The sequence below is a fragment of the Macaca fascicularis genome, chromosome 6 (assembly GCF_037993035.2).
Source record: "Macaca fascicularis isolate 582-1 chromosome 6, T2T-MFA8v1.1".
NCBI lineage: Eukaryota > Metazoa > Chordata > Mammalia > Primates > Cercopithecidae > Macaca > Macaca fascicularis.
Window position 1 is genome coordinate 188,411,558 of NC_088380.1, and position 27,244 is coordinate 188,438,801.

At 50.0% G+C, this 27,244-nt stretch overlaps 1 protein-coding gene across 1 annotated transcript in view; it reads left to right on the forward strand.

The window, feature by feature from the left end:
* LOC102119850 (uncharacterized) overlaps nucleotides 1-27,244 on the forward strand; it is a 115,494-nt gene that overhangs the window by 30,087 nt on the left and 58,163 nt on the right. Inside the window, exons 2-12 of the mRNA XM_065547188.1 lie at nucleotides 498-690; nucleotides 1,455-1,517; nucleotides 7,941-8,071; nucleotides 8,948-9,015; nucleotides 9,487-9,665; nucleotides 10,618-10,804; nucleotides 10,985-11,337; nucleotides 12,906-13,245; nucleotides 14,525-14,636; nucleotides 15,153-15,246; nucleotides 17,870-17,973. Coding sequence (XP_065403260.1) covers nucleotides 15,194-15,246; nucleotides 17,870-17,973 — 157 coding nt within the window. The 5' untranslated portion in view covers nucleotides 498-690; nucleotides 1,455-1,517; nucleotides 7,941-8,071; ... (5 more) ...; nucleotides 14,525-14,636; nucleotides 15,153-15,193. The remainder of the gene's footprint in view (nucleotides 1-497; nucleotides 691-1,454; nucleotides 1,518-7,940; nucleotides 8,072-8,947; nucleotides 9,016-9,486; nucleotides 9,666-10,617; nucleotides 10,805-10,984; nucleotides 11,338-12,905; nucleotides 13,246-14,524; nucleotides 14,637-15,152; nucleotides 15,247-17,869; nucleotides 17,974-27,244) is intronic.

Consider the following 27,244-nt stretch of genomic DNA (forward strand, 5'->3'; position numbering starts at 1 on the left):
CAATCGTCCCTGGTGCCACAGCTGTCCTTACTGGCTTAGCCCAAGTGTTCTCAGCTGTTCTCTTTGGACCCAGGCGAGGTGTTCACAGCTGTCCTCGCTGGCCCTGCCCAGGTTTTCATGGCAACTCTCACTGGGCCCAGCTCAGGAGTTCACAGCTATTTACTTAGGGCCGAGCCCAAACACTCCCAAGTTGTCCTCGTAGAGCCCAGCCAAGGCGTTCACAGCGGTTCTCCTCGGTATCTAGCCCCGGTGTTAGTACTTGTCCTCACTGGGCCCAGGCTACGTGTTCACAGTCATCCCCATCCAGGTCAGCCCAGGTGTTCACAGCCTCCCTCATTTGTGTGAGCTCAGCTCTTTATAGCAACAGTTTTTTATAGCTATCAGTATCAAGGCAAGCCCAGGAGTTCACGCTTCCTCTCAATGACATGAAGCCCAGGGTAAGAACCATTTTCATTGGCCTGAGGCCACCTGTTCATCGCCATCTTCATTATGTCCAGCCCAGGGTTTCCCAGCTGTCTTCATCCAGGCCTGAACCGGTGTTCACAGTGGTCCTCATCTAAACCAGCCACGGAGTTCTCTGTCCTTCACATGACAGCCAGCCCAGATGTTCACAGCCGTCCTGATCGGGCCAGCTAGTTTGTTCACATATGTGCTAATTGGTTCCAGCCACCCTCATAGAGGCCATCCCAGGTAATGACAGCCATCCATACTGGGCCCAGCCCTGGTGTTCATTGCTTTCCTCACAGGACTTCTCCCAGTTGGTTCCAGCAGTTTCCATGGTCCCAGGCCAGGGCTTCCCAGATGTCCCCCATGGGGACAGCCCATCCGTTCACCATCGTCTTAATTAGGCACGGTGCAGATGTTCACAGCTGTCCTCATTCGGCTCAGCCAAAATGAACAGAACTGTCCTCCTGAGCACACACCAGATGTTTCTAGCCGTCCACGTTGGGGTCAGCCCAGGTGTTGATAGCCATGTGTTCTGGGCCCATCCCAGTTATTCCAGGCTGTCCCCTTGGGCCTAGCCCAGGTGTTCACAGCCATCCTCATTGGTCCGGGCACAGGTGTTCACAGCTATCCTCCTTCGCCCCAGGCCAGATATTCACATTCAATCTCACTGGGCCCAGCCCAGGTCTGCAATGCTTTAATTACTGGGAGTAGCTCGTGCTTTCACACCCTTCCTCACTGGTGCCTACTAAATTTGTCAAAGCTGTCATTGGCCGCTGCCAGGGGTTCCTTCAGAACCTCATCCCCCAGGAGCTTGCTACAAGTGCCAGAAATCTGGCCACTGGGCCAAGGAATGCCCGCAGCCCGGGATTCCTCCTAAGCCGTGTCCCATCTGTGCGGGACCCCACTGGAAATCGGACTGTCCAACTTGCCCGGCACCCCCTCCCAGAGCCCCTGGACTCTGGCCCAAGGCTCTCTGACTGACTCCTTCCCACACCTTCTCCGCTTAGTGGCTGAAGACTGATGCTGCCCCATCGCCTTGGAAGCCTCCTGGACCATCACAGACGCTTTGGGTAACTCTTACAGTGGAGGGCAAGTCCGTCCCCTTCTTAATCAATACGGAGGCTAGCCACTCCATATTACCTTCTTTTCAAGGACCTGTTTCCTTTGCCTCCCTAACTGTTGTGGGTATTGACGGCCAGGCTTCTAAACCCCTTAAAACTCCCCAACTCTGGTGCCAACTTGGACAATACTCTTTTAAGCACTCCTTTTTAGTTATCCCACCTGCCCAGCTCCCTTATTAGGTCGAGGCATTTTAACTAAATTATCTGCTTCCCTGACTATTCCTGGGCTACAGCCACACCTCATTGCTGCCTTTTCCCCCAGTTCAAAGCCTTCTTCGCATCCTCCCCTTGTATCTCCCCACCTTAACCCACAGGTATGGGACACCTCTACTCCCTCCTTGGTGACCAATCATGCACCCCTTACTATCTCATTAAAACCGAATTACCCTTAGCCTGCTGGATGCCAATATCCCATCCCACAACACGCTTTAAAAGGATTAAAGCTTGTTATCACTTGCCTGTTACAGCATGGCCTTCTAAAACCTATAAACTCTCCTTACAATTCTCCCATTTTACCTGTCTAAAAACCAGGCAAGTCTTACAGGTTAGTTAAGGATCTGCGCCTTTTCAACCAAATTGTTTTGCTCATCCACCCTGTAGTGCCCAACTCGTACACTCTTTCGTCCTCAGTACCTTCCTCCACAACTCACTATTCAGTTCTTGATCTTAAAGATGCTTTTTTCACTATCCCCCTGCACCCCTTGTCCCAGCCTCTCTGCTTTTACCCCAGACTGACCCTGACACCCATCAGTCCCAGCAGCTTACCTGGGCTCTACTGCTGCAAGGCTTCAGGGACAGCCCTCATTACTTCAGCCTCCAAGCTCTTTCCCATGATTTACTTTCTTTCCACCCCTCTGCTTCTCACCTTATTCAATATATTGATGACTTTGTAGTCAAAGACTTTGTACTTTGTAGCTCCTCCTTTGAATCTTCTCAAGACACCCTCCTGCTCCTTCAACATTTATTCTCCAAGGGATATTGGAGCCCTCCAAAGCTCAAATTTCTTCTCCATCCGTCACCTACCTTGGCATAATTCTACATAAAAACACCGTGCTCTCCCTGCCGATCATGTCTGACCAATCTCTTAAACCCCAACACCCTTTTTCTACAAAACAACTCCCTTTCTTCCTAGGCATGGTTGGATACTTTCGCCTTTGGATACCTGGTTTTGCTGTCCTAACAAAACCATTATATAGACTCACAAAAGGAAACCTAGCTGGCCCCATTGATCCTAAATCCTTTCCTCACTCCTCTTTCCATTTCTTAAAAACAGCCCTAGAAGCTGCCCCCACACTAGCTCTCCCTAACTCATCCCAACCCGTTTCCATCACACACAGCCGAAGCTGCAGGGCTGTGTGGTCAGAATTGTTACACAAGAGCCGGGACTGTGCCCTGTAGCCTTTCTGTCCAAACAACTTGACCTTGCTGTTTTAGGCTGGCCCCCACATTATTCCTGATACCACACCTGACCTCCTTGACTGTATCTGTCTGATCCACCTGGCATTCACTCTGTTTCCCCATGTTTCCTTCTTTCCTGTTCCTCACCCTGATCACAATTGGTTTATTGATGGCAGTTCCACCAGGCCTAATCACCACTCACCAGCAAAGGCAGGCTATGCTACAGTATCTTCCACATCTATCATTGAGGCCACTGCTCTGCCCCCTCCACTACCTCTCAGCAAGCCGAACTCATTGCCTTAACTGGAGCCCTCACTCTTGAAAAAGGACTACGTGTCAATATTTATACTGACTACGCCTTCCATATCCTGCACCACCCTGCTGTTATATAGGCAGAAAGAAGTTTCCTTACTATACAAGAGTCCTTCATCATTAATGCCTCTTTAATAAAAACTCTTTTCAAGGCCGCTTCATTTCCAAGGAAAGCTCGAGTCATTCATTGCAAAGGCCATCAAAAGGCATCAGATCCCATCGCTCAGGACAACGCTTATGCTGATAAGATAGGAAAAACAGCAGCAAGCTTTCCAACTTCTGTCCCTCAGGGCAGTTTTTCTTCTTCTCACTTGGCCACTCCCACCTACTCCCTCACTGAAACTCAACCTATCTCTTCCTGCACAAGGCAAATAGTTCTTGGACCAAAGAAAATATCTTCTTCCAGTCTCACAAGCCCATTCTATCGTCATTTCATAACCTCTTCCATGTAGGTTACAAGCCACTGGACTACCTCTTAGAACCTCTCATTTCCTTTCCATCGTGGAAATCTGTCCTCAAGGAAATAACTTCTCAGTGTTCCATCTGCTATTCTTCTACTTCTCAAGAATTACTCAGGCCCCCTCCCTTCCCTACACATCAAGCTCGGGGATTTGTCCCTGCCCAGTACTGGCAAATTGACTTTACTCACATGCCTCCAGTCAGGAAGCTAAAATACCTCTTGGTGTGGGTAGACACTTTCACTGAATGGGTAGAGGCCTTTCCCACAGGGTCTGAGAAGGCCACCGCGGTCATTTCTTCCCTTCTGTCAGACATAATTCCTCAGTTTGGCCGTCCCACCTCTATACAGTGCAATAACAGACTGGCCTTTATTAGTCAAATCACCCAAGCAGTTTCTCAGGCTCTTGGTATTTAGTGGCTCCTGGTTTTACCTCAATCTGCCACCCTTAAGTCTCTTGAAGTGGATAGATCTTCAGTGGTAAGGTACCCTCCAATACTTTCACCCTGATGAAGTCCTATTCTTTACTTTTATACTTACTCTTATTCTGGTTCCCGTTCCTATGCCACCCTCTACCTTTCCCCAGCCATCTCCACCACACTATCAAACTTACTCTTTCCTAGGCGTTTCTAATCCTTCTTTAACAAAAAAATGCTGGCTTTTCATTTCTCTTTCCTCCAAAATTGCTGAGGCCTCGACTCACTGCTGAAAAAAGAGGACTCCGTATATTTTTAAATGAAGAGTGTTGTTTTTATCTAAATCATTCTGGCCTGTTACATGACAACATAAAACTCAAGGATAGAGCCCAAAAACTCACCAGTCAAGCAAACAATAACGTTGAACCCCCTTGGACACTCTCTAATTGGATGTCCTGCGTACTCCCAATTCTTAGTCCTTTGATACCTATATTTCTCCTCCTCTTACTTTATTCGGAACTTGTGTCTTTCATTTAGTTTCTCAGTTCATACAAAACCGCATCCAGGCCATCACCAGTAATTCTATACGACAAATGCTCCTTCTAACAACCCCACAATATTGCCCCTTACCCCAAAATCTTTCTTCAGTTGAATCTCTCGCACTGTAGGTTCCTGTGCTACCCCTAATCCTGCTCGAAGCAGCCCTGAGAAACATCGCACATTATCTCTCCATACCACCCCCCAAAATTTTCGCTGCCCCAACACTTTACCGCTATTTTGTTTTATTTTTCTTATTAATATGAGAAGACAGGAATGTCAGTCCTCTGATCCCAAGCTAAGCCATCATATCCCCTGTGACCTGCACGTATACATCCAGATGGCCTGAAGCAACTGAAGATCCACAAAAGAAGTGAAAATAGCCTTAACTGATGACATTTCACTGTTGTGATTTATTTCTGCCCCACCTAACTGATCAATGTACTTTGCAATTTCTGCCACCTTTAAGAAGGTTCTTTATGATCTTCCCCACCCTTAAGAAGGTTCTTTGTAATTCTCCCCACACTTGAGAATGTACTTTGTGAGATCCACCCCCTGCCCCCAAAACATTGCTTTTAACTCCACTGCCTGTCCCAAAACCTATAAGAACTAATGATAATCCCACCACCCTTTGCTGACTCCTTTTTTCAGACTCAGCCCGCCTGCACCCAGGTGAAATAAACAGCCTTGTTGTACACACACACACACTCAGCCCGCCTGCACCCAGGTGAAATAAACAGCCTTGTTGTACACACACACACACACACACACACACACACACACACACACACTCTCAGCCCGCCTGCACCCAGGTGAAATAAACAGCCTTGTTGTACACACACACACACACACTCAGCCCGCCTGCACCCAGGTGAAATAAACAGCCTTGTTGTACACACACACACACACACACACACACACACCTGTCGTTGGCCAGACCCCATTGTACACAGTCATCCCCATTGAGCACAGCACAGGTGTTCACAACTATCCTCATCGGACTGAGCCCAGTTGTTTGTTGCAATCATTACTTGGGGAAGTCCAGGTTTTCTCATATGTCCTAATTGGGGACCAGCCCAGAAGTTAATAACTCTCTTCATCTGGGCCAGCCCGCCCAGGTATTCACAGCTATCCTTGTCCTGATCAGTCCATCTGTTCAAAGCTGCCTCCTGGGCCCAGCCTAGCAGCAGTTTTCAGTGGGCCCAGGCCATGTGTTCATAGCCGTCCTCTTCTGAGAACACCCAAGTTTTCATAGACATCCTCATTGTGTCCAGCTGACGTTGTTCCCGGGGCGGGGGGGGGAGGGCTCAGCCCAGGTGTTAATCATCCTCAGTGGGATTAGCCCAGTTATTCCCATTGATCTTCATTGGGATGAGTCCAGATGTCTGTCAAGAGTCATCCATATTGGGGTCGTTGAGGTGTGTGTTCATAGCCATCCTCCCAGCACAGGTCCATGACTTCCCCTTGTTAGAGGTGAATGTGATCCTGGGCATCATTTCTTTGGGGGAGAAATTGGCCTCTCTGGGGCTCCTGCTGCTGGCTCTCCTAGGCTGCCAGTAGCACATCGCACTTCTCCTGTGTAGAGGGGGCAAGGGCACCCCCTTCACACTTTCCCCATGAAGCTGAAAGTAGCCAAATTCTCCCTTAGAAGAAGTTTACTGCTTCTTTGAGTAAACATAGAAATAGATCCTTCCAGTCTCAAAGAAAGTTCCATTTGTTTCACTGGAGTTGGTTTCTCCACCCAGGTCGAGTGGAGTGTGGAGTGGCCCACACCCATGTCAACCAGTGGCTCTGAATTGTTGATGGGCAACACCACTAAGGTGCTCACGGTCACTCTGTGTCCTCCTAGTTCCTGCTGAGGATCCCCTGGAAGGCCTCGCCAGTGAGCTCAGATGAGGATGCCCATGGCATTTGAAGGTCAGGCCACCTGGTTTTATCTGAGAGAAAGTTATTTTCTTATTAAGATGTGATCATATGTATCATAGGTGACTTGTATGGTGTCGTCGGTGGGGGAAATGCTGAATGAGCGTCTGTTCCCCACTGAGGCTTGACTTAAGGCAGCAGGAGAAAATGACAGCATCAGCCACACACTGAGTGGCCGTGAGCTTTTCCCTTAGCAGCTTGATTCTCCCCTTGGGGCAAAATCACTTAACTGCCAAGCAACATGTCCTTGAGAGGAAACATCCTCCAGGAAAAACTTTAGCATGAGTGGTTCGTTCTATTCTTCTGTGTTCCTTTGAACACGATTTCCCATCTGGTTTTCTAATGTCACCAAGTGAAGAAAAGACGTGTGCACACAGGACACAGGATGGTCTGAAGCTCACAGTGTCTTTCTTTCTGTAAATGCAGGCCGACAAACGCGCCAAAGAAAAAGGTGTGTGTTCTGGAAGCACGGATTTCTAAGGAGAGATCTTTAGTGTTGCCAAAGGTAGCACCTCCTAGCCTGCTTTTGCTGGAGAGCCACTTCAGTTTGAGCTTCCTGACAGAAATGAGGTTTGGACAGTTCGGTATAAAAAACACTGAGTCCAATAAAGAACTGTGACCATCCACTGGAGTCTAGGGAGGCAGGATTGTCAAGTAGATGGAATAGTGTGTGCACAAGGTGGGGAGGGAGGCAGGATTGTCAAGTAGATGGAATAGTGTGGTGTGCATCGGGGTGGGGAGGAGTGATTGGGAATGTCTTGGGAGTGCATGTGCATTTCCCCAGAAAGCATGTTTCCCTGTGCAGAGCACAACCCAGGGAGCACTTTTCTTAAAAAATTGCATCACCACTGCACACTTCACATAATTAACCCATTGATCCTCCACCACAGCTGTCTCTGAAGGTAAATTTTACATCCACACTGCTCAGAGGTGGTACAGAGATGAGTTTCCCAGGCGCTCGATCTCCTAAATGGAAGAGGCGAATGTGAACTCAGGAATGGATGGAGGATTGATGCAATGGGCTACTGTTGTGCACTCACCAGCCAGCCCTGGTGTAACTCGTCATGCCAGGGAATTCCGGCATCTGTCTGTGTGTGGAAGGATGAGAGCCTAGACAGGCCCCAAACACTGTCGGTGTAGGGAGGTCTCAAAGGTTCCCTAACCCAGGGTAGGAATAGTTACACTTTCCACTGGACTTTGGTGTGATCATTAATGTGAAACACACATAGAGAGCTCACAGGCTGTCAGCAGCAGTGGTGGGGTCATTTCTCAGTTCGTGGTCAAAAGCAGAGAATAATCAGGGACCTGCTCTATTGTGTTTAATAACAGGATCATCACAAGCCTCAGAAATGCTCCAGTTGGCCAGGTGGGTGGCTCACGCCTGTAATACTAGCATTTTGGGAGGCTGAGGCAAGAGGATGGCTTGAGTCCAGGAGGTGGAGATCAGCCTAGGCAACATGGTGAGACCCCGTATCTATTTAAAAAAAAAAAAAAATTAGCTGTGTGTGGTGGTGCACCTATAGTCCCAGCTACCTCGGAGGCTGAGTGGGGAGGATCACTTGAGCCCAGAAGGCACAGGTTCCAATGAGCAGAGATCATGTTACTACAGTCCAGCTTGGGTGACAGAGACCATCTATCAAAAAAATAATAAAGAGGAAAAATAAATGCTTTAGTTGAGGAGTAAACACAGTGAAGACCCAGCACCGAATATGGTTTCAAGGAACAACTTGGGTGTTAGCCTACCACCCATCTCCCCTGCACGGCTGGGTTGGGGAGGGTCCGCACCCTCACCTGCTGCCCCCATGATGGACTGTCCCAGTGTCAAAGCCCCAGTGAGTGTGAGCAGCAACGGACTCCCGACCCACACACACACATTGCATTGAGAAGGCTGAGTGCCAGGACAGATAGCACTTGCTAAGTAGGAATTATCTTTAAATGAGAAGATAACTTCGTATTTTCAAAGCTTTGTTTTATTATCTTTAAAACAAAAGATTAGTGAATATATAGAATATTTTGGCTAGAATGAAATGTTCTCTTAAACAACAGTTTCTTTTTACCAAGTATAAAATATTCTGGAATGACAGATACACACAGAAGCACCACAGGTGGATTCTAGGGAGGAAATGACCTTGGAAGGATGCAGGAAGGGAGGGCAAGTGAGCTTGGGTCTGATTAGGAGGCAGGAGCCCTGAGAGGCTGCAGGGACGCCCAGCCTGCCCTGGGTGCTGTGCCCTGTTCAAGATGTGCTGTTTTACCTGATGAGGCGGCCTGGGGCTAGAAAGCTGTTTTTCCTGCTCCTCCCTGCACCTGCTGATGGTCACACTTTGTCTTCCTAGATTCCACCGAGGACCCAATGGAGGAACACCTCAGGGAGAAGAAAAAGGAGGCCCCATGGAAACTGAAGGTCAAACCCCTGCATTTGTCTGAGGAATACAGTTGCTTTCCTAGCTTTATCTTTCTGAATGAGCCTACGAGATGAGAATCTGACCGTATGTATTATAGACGACTTACACTGTGTCCTTGGTCGGGTGAATTCTGAGTAAGAGCCTGTTCCCCAGTGAGGCTTGCTTTTGAATAGCAGGATAAAATGACAGCGTCAGCCGCGCACTGTGTGGAGTGAGCTTTTTCCTTAGCAGCTTGATTCTCTCCTTGGAACAAAATTACTTAATTGCCAAGCCACATGGACTTGGAGGAAACATAATTCAAGGAAATTGTGTCTGTAGCGTGAGGCGGTTTGTGCTGTTCTTTTGTGTTCCTTAGACTTTAACACAGTTTTTCATCTGGTTTTCTAATGTCACCAAGTGAAGAAAAGACCTGCGCACACAGGACACAGCACAGCCTGATGCTCACAGCAATATGTTTTCTGTTATTACAGGAAGTTTCAGGAGTCAAGGAGAACGGTGTATGTGGGGCAGTCCCTCCCGTGTGGACGAAGAATCCAGGTGATGAGGAATGTGCCGCTGTGTCGCTGGCTTTCCTGCACACAGGCAGCCGGAGTGGAGCTTCCTGTTGTGATGAGGACCCGGGCTGTGGCGGGAGAAGTGGTTGCTCCAGGTAAGGAGAGACGGGCACATTCTGCAGTCCCTGGGAGCCGCCGCGTTCTCTCTATGTGGGGTGGCGCTGTGTGCATGGGGCTGGTGTGTGTTGGCCAGAATCCTATTTAACTGGAGGGAGCCTCACAGCTCCTGGCCAGGGCAGCTGCTTCACACTGGTTGCAGCAGAGGTGGGAGAGGATCCAGTTCCAGTGCGGGATGAGCTAAGCAAAGGGAGGGGCTGCCCCAGAGGCCAGTTGTTCCTTGCAAATCTCCCTTGTGACCCATAAGATGTCACTTTGCTTGTTTCTCTGAGATAGGCTTGGACTCATCAGTGCCAAAGTCTGTGACCTGCCACCCATGGGTGGAGGGATCCTGGCCATGGCTGGTCACTGTGAGGGTAGGGGTCGTGTCCTCCTTGTTCCTTCTCATCCCAGAGCTCAGCCCCGGGCAGCCCATCTTGGGGCCCCAGTGATGTTCTGATGCACACAGCCGAGTGCTGAGATAGGCCAGAAGTGTGAAAAGGCTTCCTGCTCACCCTCCGCAGTCTGCTGAGCCCCACACATTTCCAGGTTCCTGTGTGGATTCTGATTCAGGGTCAGGGAGAAGTGCCTGGGCTCCCCTCTCTGTCTGCTGTTATGGTCCTGTCTGCTCCTGGATCGTGAAATTAAGGATTAAAATAGTAAATATTGTGTGTAGCTCACCATATTTTAAAGTCCATTAAAATAACTGCAGTAGGAGCATAGGTATTTTTAGGAAAGTTAGATGACGTAGTAACATTTTTACAAAAAAGAGGATATTTACCGGGCCTCTTTCTGTGAGGAGACCCTGTCCTGGAGTGATGTCCTGCATTTGTGTGCTGCCTGTGTGAACACACTGCCTACTTCACAGTGATGAGTGTGGCTTAGCCAGAGACCCAAGGCTGTGTCTCCCAGGGCTCTCCTGATGGTCTCCTCTGCCTCCTTCACCACCAGGGAGGGTGGCCCAGCAGCAGCTCGGTTTGTGCTCTCACCCACCTCCTCCACACATGCCAGCCCTGTTCCTCAGCACCCAAGGCTGCCAGAGGTCCTTCAGCAGCTCCCATGGCTGACAGTGACTCTATGTTTCCTAGCGACGGTGGCCAGTGAGATGTTTCCAGAAATGACCCTAGCTCTTTGCCAGGTAAAGTCTTCTTTCTTTGTCTAAGATGGGAATTTTATTTCTCTTGGCTTCTTTCCATTTTATTTGCATTATGATACGCAAATCTCACCATGGAAATTATAGATGAATTGCAGAATTTCTTGGTGAGCAAATATAAGAGTCCATTACCAACTAAGCCCTGATTCAAGATGGCACCCGCAGGTGACAGCTTCAGGGACGGACTGCGTGGCAGAGAGCATTTTCCTCATGAGAAATGCTGGCTTTTAAAAAGAATGTAGAATTTGCAACCAAAAGATGTTGGTCTAGATAGAAGCAGCTGGACCCCACAGTGTGGCATGTGTTCGTTTGAACATTCTACGGTGACCTGCCACGGAGGTCGTCTGAAGATGGAGCCCTTGTCTACGGCCGTAGCACCCTGAGTGCACCCGCTGTCATCTCATGGTGAAGGTCCTGCCTCCGTCCCAGCTGCCACTCTGTGAACTGCCGTTTCACACTGTGCAGAGCCAAGAGACCAGTGATCACGACGGGAGGCGACCTTTGCTGCTGTTCTCAAGGTGTGCTCATTTCCCTCTTCTCACTGCAGTTTCTTCAGATCAGCCACTTGTACTTAAAATGTCTCCCTGATTTTTTTTTATTTCCCCAACTCTAGTTTGTCTATAGATGTTCAAATTTTAGAGTTTTACGACTCAATTTGTGTTCTTGATTTTTCTATCAAGATTTTTGCCTTAAACATTTTCCTCTATTTAGGAAAATGTCCTGTTTCCCATGCCAAGTTTATGCAGGCTTTTCGCTAGAATAGATCCAGAAGGAACACAGCAACACTGCCTTCACCAGATCCGGAGAATCTTGATACCAAGTGCGGTATGAGACAGCCCATGAGAGGGAGATTACAGGCCAGTCTTCTGAATAGAGACATCCAAAGCTGAAACCAAATATTAGAGCAGGCTGAATGCAGAGACTGCTACAAACAATGATGAGTTATTTCATGATTTGAAACAATATTGCCTCATTTAAAAGTTTTGGGGATTGTTTTAAAGAAAAATTTAAAAGATAAATACAACTGAATGAATGTAAACAGTTATAAAACAGAAAAAGTTATGGGGTGGTAAAAGGCTTATGAAACAAATGTTTTATAACCTCATAATTTCTAATCCCAATCAAAACTGGGATAGATTTGTTTATAAGGTCTTATTGGCCGGGCGCGGTGGCTCAAGCCTGTAATCCCAGCACTTTGGGAGGCCGAGGCGGGTGGATCACGAGGTCAGGAGATCGAGACTATCCTGGTTAACATGGTGAAACCCCGTCTCTACTGAAAATACAAAAAAAAAACTAGCCGGGCGTGGTGGCGGGCGCCTGTAGTCTCAGCTACTTGGGAGGCTGAGGCGGGAGAATGGCGTGAACCCGGGAGGCGGAGCTTGCAGTGAGCTGAGATCACGCCACTGCACTCCAGCCTGGGAGACACAGCGAGACTCTGTCTCAAAAAAAAAAAAAAAAAAAGGTCTTATTAAAATTAGCTACAATTTTAAACATATGCTAATATCAAACTAGAATTTTGGTTGAAAAGTAAGCTGTTCTTAAGATACAAATTTGTTCTCAATGAGAATACAAGAGGTAACAATTTTTCATTCTGAAATCTGTTTCTTCTTAAAACTTCTCAGACTGATGCCTCAGAAGTTCGACCTTTACTGTGTTCTTTACATGTAATTTACAGATCACACATCATTGTCTTCTATTTCTTTTTTCTGGGAAAAGTTGCATCTTTATACTTGGCTGGGATGAGAACTCTCCTTTCTTTTTTTTTTTTTTCTGTTTGTTTGTTTTTTGAGACGGGGTCTCCCCCTGTCGCCCGGGCTGGAGTGCAGTGGCACAATCTCGGCTCACTGCAACCTCCGCCTTCAAATTTTCATCAGCTCTGTCACCTTCCCCCAGGTTCTAATTCTGTCACTGTAACACCAACACGCTTGCCTTCAAGGTCTAAAAAGCTGACATTGGTCTGAGCTGTCACATGGTTTTGTGCTCTTGGCTTTTGGTCTATCTGGGTTGTCTCCTGCAAGCAGGCGGAGGCACTCGCTTTCCTGCTCACGGTCCTCCTTTCTCTTTTTCCTCTCCTCTCTCTGGCCAGAAGCTTCACCAGGTTTACCTTGGCCCATTTCACAAGTGAGGGAACTGAGGCATCCATGGTCAATGAACTCTGGTGCTGAGGGAAAGGACGCAGGAGCTCCCCAGCCTGGGTCCTCTGGTTTGCTCCAGCCCCTTCTCTGGGCCAGTGGTGAGGGTCCAGGGGTGGGGCTGAGGAGGGCTCCCAGACGAGGGAGGTGGCCCCAAGCCTGCCCATTCACAGGTAAAGCATCTGCCTCAGGCTCCAGTGCCCTGGGGACAGCCTGGCCCAGATACAGGAGTGACACGTGGAACTGTGCTCAGAGGCTGAAATAGGAGCCCCGGGGTCTCAGCTGCTTTCTCAGGTAGGACCCTTGCTTTAGCTGATGTCAAGGAGTGTGGTGGGTCTGGGGACCAGACGAGGCATGGCCACATCAGAGGAGGCCTGAGGGAGGGGTGGGAAGACATCTGTGCCAGGGGTGGTACAGGTGTGTGGCGAGGAAGTCAGGCTATGGCCCTTGCAGCCCGCGTTTGCCTGCCTGGAGATCTGGCATCTGATGGAAGCTGCTGTGCTGGGGACAGGGTGGAGGGTGCAGGGTGGAGGCTGGGCGGCAGGGGGCAAGGGGTCAACTATGTTTCCTTGTCCAGAACAGGGCTCCTTCCCACGTCCCAGCTCACCCTGGGAAAAGGAACAGGGGCAGAGTGGAGCACAGCCCAGCCCTCACCTTGACGCTTCTCTCCATCCTTTTGGAGTGGAGGGGGCTGCGTGTCAATTGTGACAGCTCCTTCCAGGGGGTGCCGGGAGACCATTTCCTGGTGCTAGAGCTGTGCCCCCAGCCCCCACCCTGGTTGTGCCCTCTGTCCACCCCACCTCCCGCCTCTCCACAGCTTTTTCCTTGTGAGCGACTTAGGAGAATCTACGGCAGCACCTGTGGGCAGCCCAGGAGCACTCCTGGGGTAGCCTCAGCTCCTGCCGGTCTGTGCTCACCCTGGGGAGACAGCAGCAGAGACCTCACAAGCTGTCACCTGGCAGGGAGAGGCAGCAATCAGGGCCCTGTGCGGTGACTTCTTCCACACGCCTGTGTGGTGAGGTGCAGGAGATTGAGAGCTGGCTATCGGACAAGGAGCGTAACGTGGCCACAGGGGACTACAGCAATGGGGCTGTCTCTCCCTGACCATCTGTGCCTGGGCCTGCCAGTGCCATCTTCTGTGCTCTGTGGGGTGGGGTCTTTGGCCCCTGGGAGGCCGTGGGTCAGTGTGACTCAGAAAGGTCAAGCTCACAGGTCCCCTGGGGTGTCTCACCCAGGCACTGTGCCCCTGGGGGCTGGGAGGGCTGAGAAAGTCCCAGGCCTCCCAGAGCCCACCTGGCTCCCCCACCAGAGTGGCAGCCTGGCCCAGGCTTGGGGCTGAAGGAGGTGATGCTGTGCCCCCTGAGGCGGGCTCCACCTCCCCCAGGAGACCTTGGAGGACAGGCCCTCTCCTGACCCAGGCTCCAGGACACTTGGCAGTGCCTGAAGTCCTGCCTTTCCTCCCCACTTTGGTCTTACCTCCCTATGGTGAGGCCCAGGCACATGGATGACTCTGAGCAGACCTGGACCTCCATGGAGCCCTAGCCTCATAGGTGTATGATCTTGGGGGCCTCAGGGACCCCGTTCTCCCCTTCCCCAGAGCCTGGAGGCTGTGAATCCTGTGGATCCCTGAGCTGTCCTCTCTGAGACCCCAGGCAAGGAGGGAATGCGTGAGAGCGGGCAGCAAGGTCTGTGTTCCCGCAGCTGCTCTGTGCTTGGCTTCTGCGTCCTAGAGAGCCGGCGGCAGGGAGATGGCACAGGCAGGACCTTGAGGGCGGCAGTTCAGGTGGCAGCACAAAGTACAGCGGCCCAGGCACCACCTCAGAAAGGTCACCTGTGCCCCTGGACAGGTGTGCGCCCACCTGGCGGGATGGTGGATGCATGCTTTTCTCCCTCATACTGGGGATACCCGGAAGGCCTGGGGCCAGCTCAGGGAGATGTCTGTGGCGTGCAGGACTAGGTCCCAGGGCCCTGGAGCTGCCTCTCAGATTCAGCTGCTGGCTGTGGCACTTCCATTCCTGGCTCTGGGCTCTTCTATGCCCTGGGCTGCTGACGTCTGTGCCCTGTAGAAGCCCAGGGTTCCAGGGAAGTGGCTGAGGGTCAATGTGGTCCCGGGCAGGAGGCAGGACAAGGGCCATCCAGGTTGCTTCCAGTTCCCTCCTGTGCCTCTGTGACTCCAGGAAATTCTCTCCCTTGTGTTTCAGAAAGAGAAAAAGAAACCATGTTATTTCCTAGAATTTAATGAATGAGCTGGGAGATGCTGGGGCAGGTGAGCACACCAGGTGCCAGGACCCAAGGGTGAGTGAGCTGGGGGTGCAGCAGGACCTGGGGTGGGCGTCCAGTGGAGGGAGAGGGCTCACTGGGTTTCTTGCCACTAAAACCAGTACAGACTCAGCAGCCAGGGGCTGGTCCTGGGAGGGCTGGGGGCTTCCTGGTCTGCTCTCCTTCCTGCTGCTCCACTATTGCCTGTGGGGCATCTGCTGTGCCCAGGGAAGCCTGAGCCCCCTTCCAGTCACTTAGCTGAGGCAGGGCTCTGGGTATGGCCCTCCTCACCTGGGGAAGCAGGGTTCACAGGCACTCAGAGACATGGGCATGATGCTCTGCCATCGTGAGGGGTCAGCCTGGCTGTGTGGCCCAGCACCAGTGGGCAGCCCACAGGTGATCTCTGCAGGAGACTCCTGGCAGGTCACAAACAGGACGCCCCACAGAGCCTTGGAACATCGTGACTGAGGAAGGGCTCACATCATGTTTACTCCCCAGCCTCCCCACCACCTGCATCTGCAAGGGTAGGTGAGACCGAACTGGGTGGCAGAAACGCTCCCAGTCTCAGGGGCTTAGCGCTGTCCACTGTGTCCTGCTTGACACAATGGCACAGCCTGGCATGTCTTCCAGGCCCTGGGGTTGGTGGCCACACCTTCCAGCTCGTGTGACCAGCCATTTGCGCAGAAGGGCACAGAATTTGAGGAGGCTGAGGCTTGAGGAGCTTTGAGGCCTGGAAGGGGGGCCACCATCACTTTGTCTGTGTTTCACGGGGTCCTGTCACATGGCCCTTCTCACTGCCAGGGAGGCTTGGAGTACAAAGGACACAGGGGTGGGCCGTGGGGGAGCGGTTCGCCTGCACACGCTCCTGCCCGTGGGCTCTTCTGTCCTTGTCCTCATGTGAACAGCAGGAGCTGGCGATGGGCCCAGCAGCTGGGGTGCAGAGAGGGAGAAAAAGTGTGTCAAATAATTATGGGTTCTTTTTTTATTTAGATGAAATTCACATAATGTAAAACTAACTTTTTAAAAAATTTGGTGGCATTTAGCCCTTTCTCAGCCTTGCACAGCCATCACCTCTACATAGTTCCAAGACATTTCCATAACCCCAAGAGGAAACCCCATGCCCATTAAACAGTGGCTGGCCACTCCCCTCCCCTGGACCCTGATAACCCCCAGTCTGCAGTTCCGTCTCTGTGGCTTGGCCTCTTGACATTTCATCTGCATGGGCTTTTGTCTGGCTTCTGTCACTCAGCATAAGATCTTTAGGGTTCCTCCCTGCTGTGGCCTGTGTCAGGCCCCCTTTCTGTTGGGGTGAATTGTCCATCACGGGATGGACACCTGGGTGCTTCCCACCCTTTGGTGGTCATGAAAAATGCTGCTGGGCACACTCTTGTTAGAAATATCCAGGTCCCTGCTTTCAGTGCTTTGGGGTCACAGGTATGAAATTGGCTGCCAAACTGTTTTCCACGGTGGTTGAATGACGTTCCATTTCCAGCAGAGGTGCAGAGGGTCTTCCTTTATCGGGTCCTCAGCACCATGTGTTATTCTCTGGTGTGCCTCACCTGGCCGTCCAGTGGGTGCGCAGTGCTATCTCTTTGTGGCTTTGATTTGCCTTTCCCTGGTGACAGTGTGGCTGGGCATCTTCTCCTGTGCTTGCCGGCCAGTGGCCTCTCTCTTTGGAGAAGCTTCCTTCTGAGCCCTCGATCCGGCTGTCTCAGGGGTCTCCTGTCGTGTGGCTGACTTTACGTCACATCTGCGCCCAGGGCTGCTGAGCCTGGTTTCATCTCAGGTGGCCGTCCTGCGGTGGAGCGGACTTCGCTGTCACAGCGGCACCCGGGTTTCTCAGAAGCAGCTTCATCCAGGGGCATCCCCGTCAGTACCTGAGCCCCAGGTCCCTGGTGGGAAGGACGTGGGTATATCTGTGTCCTAATGTGGGCATTGAGTCACCACACCCTCAGGTACCCTGAGGACGTTGTCAGAAGACCTGACCCCGAGGACACGTTGAGTGCAAACATCCTGGAAGCAATGATGTTACCACTCCTGTGTGAGAAGGGGCTGCTCAGGAACCCCCTTGGAAAGGATGGGGGTTGGGGAAGGTGCCAGGGACCAACGCCATGATGAGGCAGGGCTCAGCTGCGTGGGAAAGCAGGGCTGCCTTCTCTTGCTCCCCCTCCATCCAGACTCTGACAATAACCGGGCAGATCCGGTGTGAGTTGGTTGCTGTAACTGCTGTGGTGAGATGACATGCCGCCAGCCCTGAGCCACTTTCCTGGGAGAGTGGTGCTTGCACCCAGGCAGCTCAGGGGTGGGTTCCCACAAATCTGATGGCTGGGGTGGGAGAACTGGCATCCATAGGCAGACACTCTGTGCTCCCGGGGAGGAGTTCCTGTCCCCATTCACAGCTGGGAACAGGGGCAGGCCTTGTGTCCAGCTGTGGCATACAACAAAGGGGTACAGAGGCACGGGATGGGCTGCTCTGCCTTGCTTGTCTGCTCCTTCCTGTCACTGAAATCGCTCCTTTGGACTAGGCTCACATCTTCTTGCCTCGTGGTCAGTGGCCTAGGAGGACATTTGTGGTTCTGGCCCTATTTTCGCCCCTTGTCCCTCACCCCCAGGGGGCCACCTAGGCCAGGACCCATCCTGATTTCTATCATGCCCACAGGCTCCTTGGACCCTGGTCAGAAGTTCCTTTGGTGAATGATCCTGCAGACATCACACAGGCTCAAAGGGCATCAGAACCCCAGCTGAGAGGAGCCTCAGCATCAGGTACAAACCTCTCATTTTACACATGGGGAAACTGAGGCCCAGAGGGAGGCATGAGTTGTCACACATGGGGGCAGCATCATTGGAAACTTGGTACTACCACCCTTCCTGGCACAGCCACCCCACCTTGGGCTTGGATTCCTTTTTGCTCTTGAAGTTGAGGTTCTGAGGTTGGATAGCAGTGTCCAGATGCGGGTGACTTGTGCCCCAGCACTGGGCTGCCTGGCTGTGTCCTGGGCTTGTCTGAACCCCAGTCTGTGCTGGGCTGGAACCTGCTCTAGAGGTTCCCAGCTCTCTTCCCTTCACCCTCCACCCTAGCAGACCCTCAGGCCTTTTTTGTGCTCACCCCCCAAGCTCCCCTTGGATTCTGCTCTGGAGTCCAAGGCAGCTCCACCTGGGACCTGGGCTGCCACTTCACCCCCATTGCTCCTCTTAGTCTGTGATGAGGATATGTCCAGACCCCTCCCTTCCCCAGAGCTGCAGTGGGTCTCAGAGGAGCCCAGCTCTGCCCCATGGGCTACCCTGGGGAGGTGGAGACCCATCTGATACTGTCACTGCAGGGGTTGCCCCATGTGGCAGCTGCTCGGCCAGGGCTGCCCTGACCCATCCCCAGCTGTAAGTCCCGTGTCACGTCACTGGTGTGCACAGGCACTAAGCTCCAGGGACCCCTGGAAGCTCAGTTAATTCTCTATGTCCAGCAAGGACGGGTGTGGGGCCTTGAGCACTGAGCGTCGGGGAAACCACCTGAGGTGTTCCTCCCAAGCAGGCGCCCATGGCGGTGCTGTCCCTGCTGGTGGGCACTGCCTGAGCTAAATCCCCGTCTCACCTTCCCGGACCTTCACCTGGCTTCAGGGCTCCTCAGCCACCTGCATGCCACTGAAACGTCAAAGAGCTTGTGAGGAAGCTTCTGGGGCACCTGCCTTCTAGAGGAGGCTGAGGGCAGCTGTGGACGGTTATTTATGGGGATGTTTTTGGCCTGGGCCGCAAGCCGGTGGGTAAGTGGCCCAGGGATGGCAGCTCAAGGTGCCCTGGCTTCTCTGCATGCCTGTCACTGAGTGGAGGAGCGTGGACCTGCCACTAGGCTCTGTCCTAGCTTATTCTCTGTGTGTCCTCAGGTGGGGTACCCACCCTGTCTCTGCCTCAGTTTCCTCCTCTGGGAGATGGGGATCCTAACAGGTCCCCCCTCTGACAGTGGTTTTGATGAAGTGCATGATGTGGATGAAGCACCCAGAGTGCGCCCACTCTTGAAGAACGCACCACAGACTCTCAAGGTTCATGTTGAAAGGGGGCTGGGGCGGGGCAAAAGTGGGCAGGCCATTTCAGCTCCAGGCACCTGGGCTGACAGATGGGGTTAAATTAGCATGTGCCTTGCTGAGTGCACAGGGGACAGTTGCCCAGGCCAGAGGCACCAGGTCAAAGCTGGTGATGCCTTGGCCTCGTCACCCTGGCAAGGGCCAGTGCATGATGTAGTCGGCCAGGGGTGGGCTCGAGCCTTGCAGCTGAGGGGGCCTGGTGACCCTCACAAGGTCGTTCACAGGCCACTGGGGTGGCCTGTTCTTTTCCAGCCAGGCCTCACTCTAGGAAAAAAAAATGGATGGTTACCTCGTTGGCAGTTTCCTTTGCGTGGAAGTGGGAAGTCACTGCTAGCGAGGCTGGTGATGAACTCCGCAAAAGCTGGGAAATGTGGTTTGAGCAGGAGCGCCTGTTATCTTGGCCAAGCTGCTGCAGCTGGGCTGGCGGGTGTGGAAGTGTGGGTGGTGGCCGTGGCACTGCTCGGGGCCAGGCCCCTCAGAGCAGAAGACCGGGCCTGTGTGCACCTTGGGGTGCTGGCTCCCCCAGTGCCCAGTCGCTGATGAAACCTCAGCCATGCCCTGACCCCTTCCCACCCGTGGCAGAGGGCTGTGTGTCTTCTAAGGGTGTCAGGAGGCCCAGGTCCTGGTCACGGTTCCAACATGAGTGTGAGAGGCAAATTCGGGGCCTCAGTGTCTCAGCACAGAGTGTGGGGAGAGATGTCTGTGTTCTCCAGTGGGTGGCTCAGGCGAAATCTTGGAGGAAGAAGCTCCAGGAAGATAGGACGATGCAGAGATGGTGGCACCTTCAGGGCCAGGGCCAGCTCCCGTCTCTGCTCCTCCTCCCGCGGCTCCTCCAGGCCACCCCTCTCCCGGCTGGGGGCCCAGGAGGAGAGGAGTCTGCGGGGGCCCTGCACCCCACCCTGGGTCCCCGGCTCTACATTTCGGGAAGAAGGAATTGAAGTCTGGGACTCAGGCTGCACTGCCATGATCATGACAGTCGTCCTCATTGGACACCAGGGAGGTAGCCCTTGGCATTTATTGAGTGCCCAGTGTATGCACTAGGCTGTCCATGCATCTCCAGAGACCAGTGTTTTCTTGACAACTTGACAGAGAGATGCTTAAACTGAGGGCACTAGGAACGGGACAGGCTGTCAGAGTTTCCAGATGGAGGGACTGACTCGTAAGTGAGTGCAGCTGGGCTGTGGGGCCATGAACTGAGGCAGTTGGCTCCCAAAATGAGGCTCCTGTGGACCACTCAGTCCAGCCTGCTCCAGGCCTTTCCTCCTCACCGCTCAGTGCCGGGCGTTGGGCCATGACGGGCTGGGCGATCTGATGCCATGTTATGCCCCTTCCTTTTATGTTTAGACGCAGCCGCCCAGCCTGCCTGCTGCAGTAGAGATCATACGACTGACAGAACGGAAGCTTTGTGACACCGAGGTACCAAATTACAAACAGCACCTAAGGCCATGCCAGGCAAGATTTAAGGAATAAACTGTTCTGATTGCCACAGGGCTTTCTTTTTCTCTAGCAGCTAAATAAGCACTGTTAAAACCATGGTAGCTCAGCACCAGGCACGGACTAACTGGCCCCCAACCCCTGTTCTAGCAGCCGTAACTGCAGCTCTGATGGGACAGGAGATTGTTTTTAGTAACTTTCTTTTATTAAGAGCCCACCCACGATGGACTGATTGTGGCCGGTTTACAGAGGCTGTGCACTTGTGTGCCTGTGTGTCCTGAAAAGACCTTTTGAGGTAAAGAGCCTAATTGTAACACATTTACATATTGTCTTCACCCCAAAGTGAACATGGGTTGTGTGTTACACACGTTTGGTCGGTACACGTGCATCAGGACCACCGTCATGAATATTCATGGCTCCTCCTGTAACCTGTTGAAAGTTTGTTTAGCCAGCTTGTCCAGAGTAAAGCTCCTGCCCCAACTCTTCCTCCTTCCACGTGCCAGGCTCTTACCTCGGTGGGAGGCACACTTCCCAGCCTGCGGGATGGCCACTTTGTGGGCTGTGTGCAACCTTTTATGAGAAATAAGGTCTCTTTGCTGAGCAGACGCTCTTAGGTCCAATACCAAGCCTCAGCAACACGCGGTTTCCCCATGTAACAAGCCTGCACACGTACCCCTGAATCTAAAGTGGAGGAAGAAAGTCTCCTCTCCATTTCCAAATGCATAAATCTTGTGAACAGAGTGGATGAAATGGTTTCTTCGTAGAGCAGCATAGCAGGTCTACACCACCTTTCGTTACCTGTTACCCTGTAACGCGCTTTGGTTAGTTTCCCTGAATGTTTGTATTTACTTGTCAGTCAACTCACAGTGGCTGATGCGTAAGTGAAACCCACACTTAGCTTACTCTTGGCCGGTGCCGAAGAGTGACAGGCCCTGTCTCACATATCTGAGAGGTATCTCTGTACTGGAGATTTTTAAGCTGGAATATGCACGTGGCTTTTAACACGTTTGCAGTTTCTTTGCTATTCTCCTTTTGAGAGGTGGCGTCTCTGCCCGCCCTCACTGGTTAATCAGACTTGACACTAGTGCTTGCTTTTCACTGGCAGATGACGTGGAAGTGATGTTGTGTAACTTCCACAATTATGTTAGAAATGCCATGAGTGTCTGCCTGCTTCACTCAGGACACTCACCAGTGAAGCCCGTGGCCACCAATTCAAAGCTCTTGAGTGTCCTGAGACCGCCTGCTGCTTGGAAGCCCAGGGAAGTCCTGTGTGTTCTCCAGCCAAGCCCAAGTTCCTCTGCAGACCTGTGCATGACGGCACATCCAGAAGATTCCAACCCCCTGCTGTGAATTTAATCCCACTCCATAAGACTTCTCTGCAGTCCCCAGACATCAACAAGCACCAGTAAGCTCTCTGTTCTGTGTCCTGCCTGAATTCTTGTCCCTGTGAAGCATTAGCAGATTGAAGTGTTTGCTTTCTACCAGCATTTGGGGGTTTAATTTTTTGGGGATAACATGCTAGTAGAACATAGAACATTTACAAGGCACAGAAGACTGCACACTGACATCTGGACTTGTCTTTCCCTCTTCTGCGGCCTGCCAGCGTCTGCCTCTGGAAGTAACAACTGTTAAGTTTCTGCATATCTTACCAGATTTATTAATTGAACAATCATATAGCAGTGACACCACCACAAAGCTTTTTAAAAGGGCTTTGGCTACCAGGGTAAAAGGCTCATTTATTTTCATTTACTGTGAACACTTAGGTGGCACCAGGAAGGAAAGCCTTAGGCTCATTCCTTTTTATTGTTCCTAATATATTCTGTTTTTAAAAATGCCTGTCCCAATTTAGCATTAAGAGATATAAATCTGTGGTCTAGTGCTTTTTAACTAAGTTTTCTCTCTCTCTCTCATATGTATGTGTATCTTTATATGTGCACACCTGCACAATTTTCAGTTGTTGAGAATTAAAATTCTCCATTTACACAGGTAATATGTGTTCCTTCCCAAATCCTGCTAACCACTCCGTCAATTAGATAATCCCTGAAAAAATTGCAACATCTATATTAATGCAGTTTTTATTCCTCATCAATGACCCATTTGATTTAATAGTTCTTAAAACTTGTGACGAATCAACAGTGATGGAAATTTGTACTGAATCATTTCGTATCTTTTTTTATTACTATGAATTCTTAGAGATTGGCTTTAAAATTGAACTTACACTAATGCATTTTAAATTGAATTTGGAACTAGTTTAGAATTGTTGAAGCTAGGACTCTCTAGTGACTCAGGAATAGTAGAAATGGGTGGGGAAGGCATTTCACATCTAGCCTGGAATCTGCCTTTATTCTCAATGTATTAGCTTTTCTTATCTTCACCCTGAAATGTTCACTATGAAATATATTGGAGAGGCAGATCTTTTTCCTCTTTTAATGTTTGTTTCATTCACATAGAATAATACGGTATGTCTGGGATTCAGATTTTGAAACAAAACATGGAGTCTAAGTGACCCCTTGTCAAAGTGACCATGGACTGGTCTAGGTCACAGCAGTTGGGCCCCATATTGTGACACGTATGCTTGCAAAAATTCTACTGTGACCTGTCGCTGAGGTGACCTGACGATGTAGGTCTTGCCTTCATTTTCGCTGCCATTCTCGCAGCTGAACGTTGGCAGTTAAAGCAGCTTAGTTGTCTCAGGCCTCACGATGGGGAATAGTTCCAGTGGCTGCCTCAGGGGTATGTATGTTCATTTCTATCTTCTGACTGCGGTTTCTTCAGATGGGCCAGTTTTCCTGTATGTTAAATGTCATTCTGATTTTTAAAAAAATTTCCCCAGCTCTTATTTGTCCACATGTTTATAAATATGTTTTAGAATTTTATTACTCAATTTGTATCTTTTATTCTTCTATCGAGGTTTTTGCCTTAAATATTTTTCTCTAAAAAAATTTGTTTCCCATGCCAATTTTTTTTGTTTGTTTTTTTGAGAGTCTTGCTCTGTTGCCCAGGCTGGAATGCAGTGGCATGATCGCGGCTCACAGCAACCTCCGCCCTCCTGGGTTTAAGCGATTCTCCTGCCTCAGCCTCCTGAGTAACTGGAATTACAGGCATCCACCACCACGCCAGGCTAAGTTTTGTATTTTTAATAGAGACAGGGTTTCATCATGTTGACGAGGCAGGTCTTGAACTCCTGGCCTCCTGATCTACCTGCCTTGGCCTCCCAAATTGCTGGGATTACAGGCATGAGCCACTGCACCTGGCCTAAGTGCTTCTTTTTTCTTCATGTATCAATGAATAGCCAGTCTTCGATATATACATTGTCAGAGAAATCCCTCAGTAAACTCAGAGATTCAGAAATTAGTAAGTATACAAAGTTAGTTGCTTACAGAGAAAAACTAGGTGTAGTATACATAACTGATGGGAGATTTTTAGAATTAGTATGAATTATATTCTTAGCGTTTGGCTTGAAAATTGAACTTACACTACTGCATTTTAAATTTAATTTGGAAATACTTTAAAATTGTTGAACCTAGGACTGTCTGGTGACTCAGGAGTAATAGAAATGGGTAGGGATGGCACTTCAGGTCAAGCATAGACTCTCCCTTTACTCTCAGTGTTTTAGCTTTTCCCCTCTTCACCCTGAAATTTTCGCTATGAAATATATTGGAGAGGCAGATCTTTTTCCTCTTTTAATGTTTGTTTCATTCACATAGAATAATACGGTATGTCTGGGATTCAGATTTTGAAACAAAACATGGAGTCTAAGTGACCCCTTGTCAAAGTGACCATGGACTGGTCTAGGTCACAGCAGTTGGGCCCCATATTGTGACACGTATGCTTGCAAAAATTCTACTGTGACCTGTCGCTGAGGTGACCTGACGATGTAGGTCTTGCCTTCAATTTTGCTGCCATTCTCGCAGCTGAACGTTGGCAGTTAAAGCAGCTTAGTTGTCTCAGGCCTCACGATGGGGAATAGTTCCAGTGGCTGCCTCAGGGGTATGTATGTTCATTTCTATCTTCTGACTGCGGTTTCTTCAGATGAGCCAGTTTTCCTGTATGTTAAATGTCATTCTGATTTTTTAAAAAATTTCCCCAGCTCTTATTTGTCCACATGTTTATAAATATGTTTCAGAGTTTTATTACTCAATTTGTATTTTTTATTCTTCTATCGAGGTTTTTGCCTTAAATATTTTTCTCTAAAAAAATTTGTTTCCCATGCCAATTTTTTTTGTTTGTTTTTTTGAGAGTCTTGCTCTGTTGCCCAGGCTGGAGTGCAGTGGCATGATCGCGGCTCACAGCAACCTCCGCCCTCCTGGGTTTAAGCGATTCTCCTGCCTCAGCCTCCTGAGTAACTGGAATTACAGGCATCCACCACCACGCCCGGCTAAGTTTTGTATTTTTTTTTTTTTTTTGAGACGGAGTCTTTGCTCTGTCACCCAGGCTGGAGTGCAGTGGCGCGAACTCGGCTCACTACAAGCTCCGCCTCCTGGGTTTACGCCATTCTCCTGCCTCAGCTTCCCAAGTAGCTGGGACTACAGGCGCCCGCCACCTCGCCCGGCTAGTTTTTTTTTTGTACTTTTAGTAGAGACGGGGTTTCACCGTGTTAGCCAGGATGGTCTCGATCTCCTGACATTGTGATCCGCCTGTCTCGGCCTCCCAAAGTGCTGGGATTACAGGCGTGAGCCACCGCGCCCGGCCAAGTTTTGTATTTTTAATAGAGACAGGGTTTCATCATGTTGGCGAGGCAGGTCTTGAACTCCTGACCTCCTGATCTACCTGCCTTGGCCTCCCAAATTGCTGGGATTACAGGCATGGGCCACTGCACCTGGCCTAAGTGCTTCTTTTTTCTTCGTGTATCAATGAATAGCCAGTCTTCGATATATACATTGTCAGAGAAATCCCTCAGTAAACTCAGAGATTCAGAAATTAGTAAGTATACAAAGTTAGTTGCTTACAGAGAAAAACTAGGTATAGTATACATAACTGATGGGAGATTTTTAGAATTAGTATGAATTATATTCTTAGCGTTTGGCTTGAAAATTGAACTTACACTACTGCATTTTAAATTTAATTTGGAAATACTTTAAAATTGTTGAACCTAGGACTGTCTGGTGACTCAGGAGTAATAGAAATGGGTAGGGATGGCACTTCAGGTCAAGCATAGACTCTCCCTTTACTCTCAGTGTTTTAGCTTTTCCCCTCTTCACCCTGAAATTTTCGCTATGAAATATATTGGAGAGGCAGATCTTTTTCCTCTTTTAATGTTTGTTTCATTCACATAGAATAATACGGTATGTCTGGGATTCAGATTTTGAAACAAAACATGGAGTCTAAGTGACCCCTTGTCAAAGTGACCATGGACTGGTCTAGGTCACAGCAGTTGGGCCCCATATTGTGACACGTATGCTTGCAAAAATTCTACTGTGACCTGTCGCTGAGGTGACCTGACGATGTAGGTCTTGCCTTCAATTTTGCTGCCATTCTCGCAGCTGAACGTTGGCAGTTAAAGCAGCTTAGTTGTCTCAGGCCTCACGATGGGGAATAGTTCCAGTGGCTGCCTCAGGGGTATGTATGTTCATTTCTATCTTCTGACTGCGGTTTCTTCAGATGAGCCAGTTTTCCTGTATGTTAAATGTCATTCTGATTTTTTAAAAAATTTCCCCAGCTCCTATTTGTCCACATGTTTATAAATATGTTTTAGAGTTTTATTACTCAATTTATAATTTTTATTCTTCTATCAAGGTTTTTGCCTCAAATATTTTTCTCTAGAAAAATTTCTGTTTCCCACGCCAATTTTTTTTTTTTTTTTTGACAGAGTCTTGCTCTGTTGCCCAGGCTGGAGTGCAGTGGCATGATCGCGGCTCACAGCAACCTCCGCCCTCCTGGCTTTAAGCAATTCTTCTGCCTCAGCCTCCTGAGTAGCTGGGACTACAGGCGCCCATCACCATGCCCGGCTAATTTTTGTATTTTTAGTAGAGACAGGGTTTCATCATGTTGGTGAGGCAGGTCTTGAACTCCTGACCTCCTGATCTACCTGCCGTGGCCTCCCAAAGTGCTGGGATTACAGGCATGAGCCGCTGCGCCTGGCTTTTTATGTTATGTTATTTTATTTATTTATTTATTTATTTATTTATTTATTTTGAGAGAGTCTCGTTCTGTCACCCAGGCTGGATTGCAGTGGCATGATCTCCGCTCTCTGCAACCTCCGTATCCCAGGTTCTTGCAATTCTCCTGCCTCAGCCTCCCGAGTAGCTGGGATTTGGGTTCCTGCCACCATGCCCAGCTAATTTTTGTATTTTTAGTAGGGACGGGGTTTTACAATATTGGCCAGGCTGGTCTTGAACTCCCGACTTTGTGATCTGCCCTCCTTGGCCTCCCAGAGTGCTGGGATTGCAGGTGTGAGCCACCGCGCCCGGCCTTTGTGTTTTGTTTTGTTTGTTTTTTGTTTTAACACACTCTCCCATTGACTAGATACAGAAGAAACCACTGAAAACTCAACTGGGGTGCCACATTTTCAGTTCATTCCCACTAAC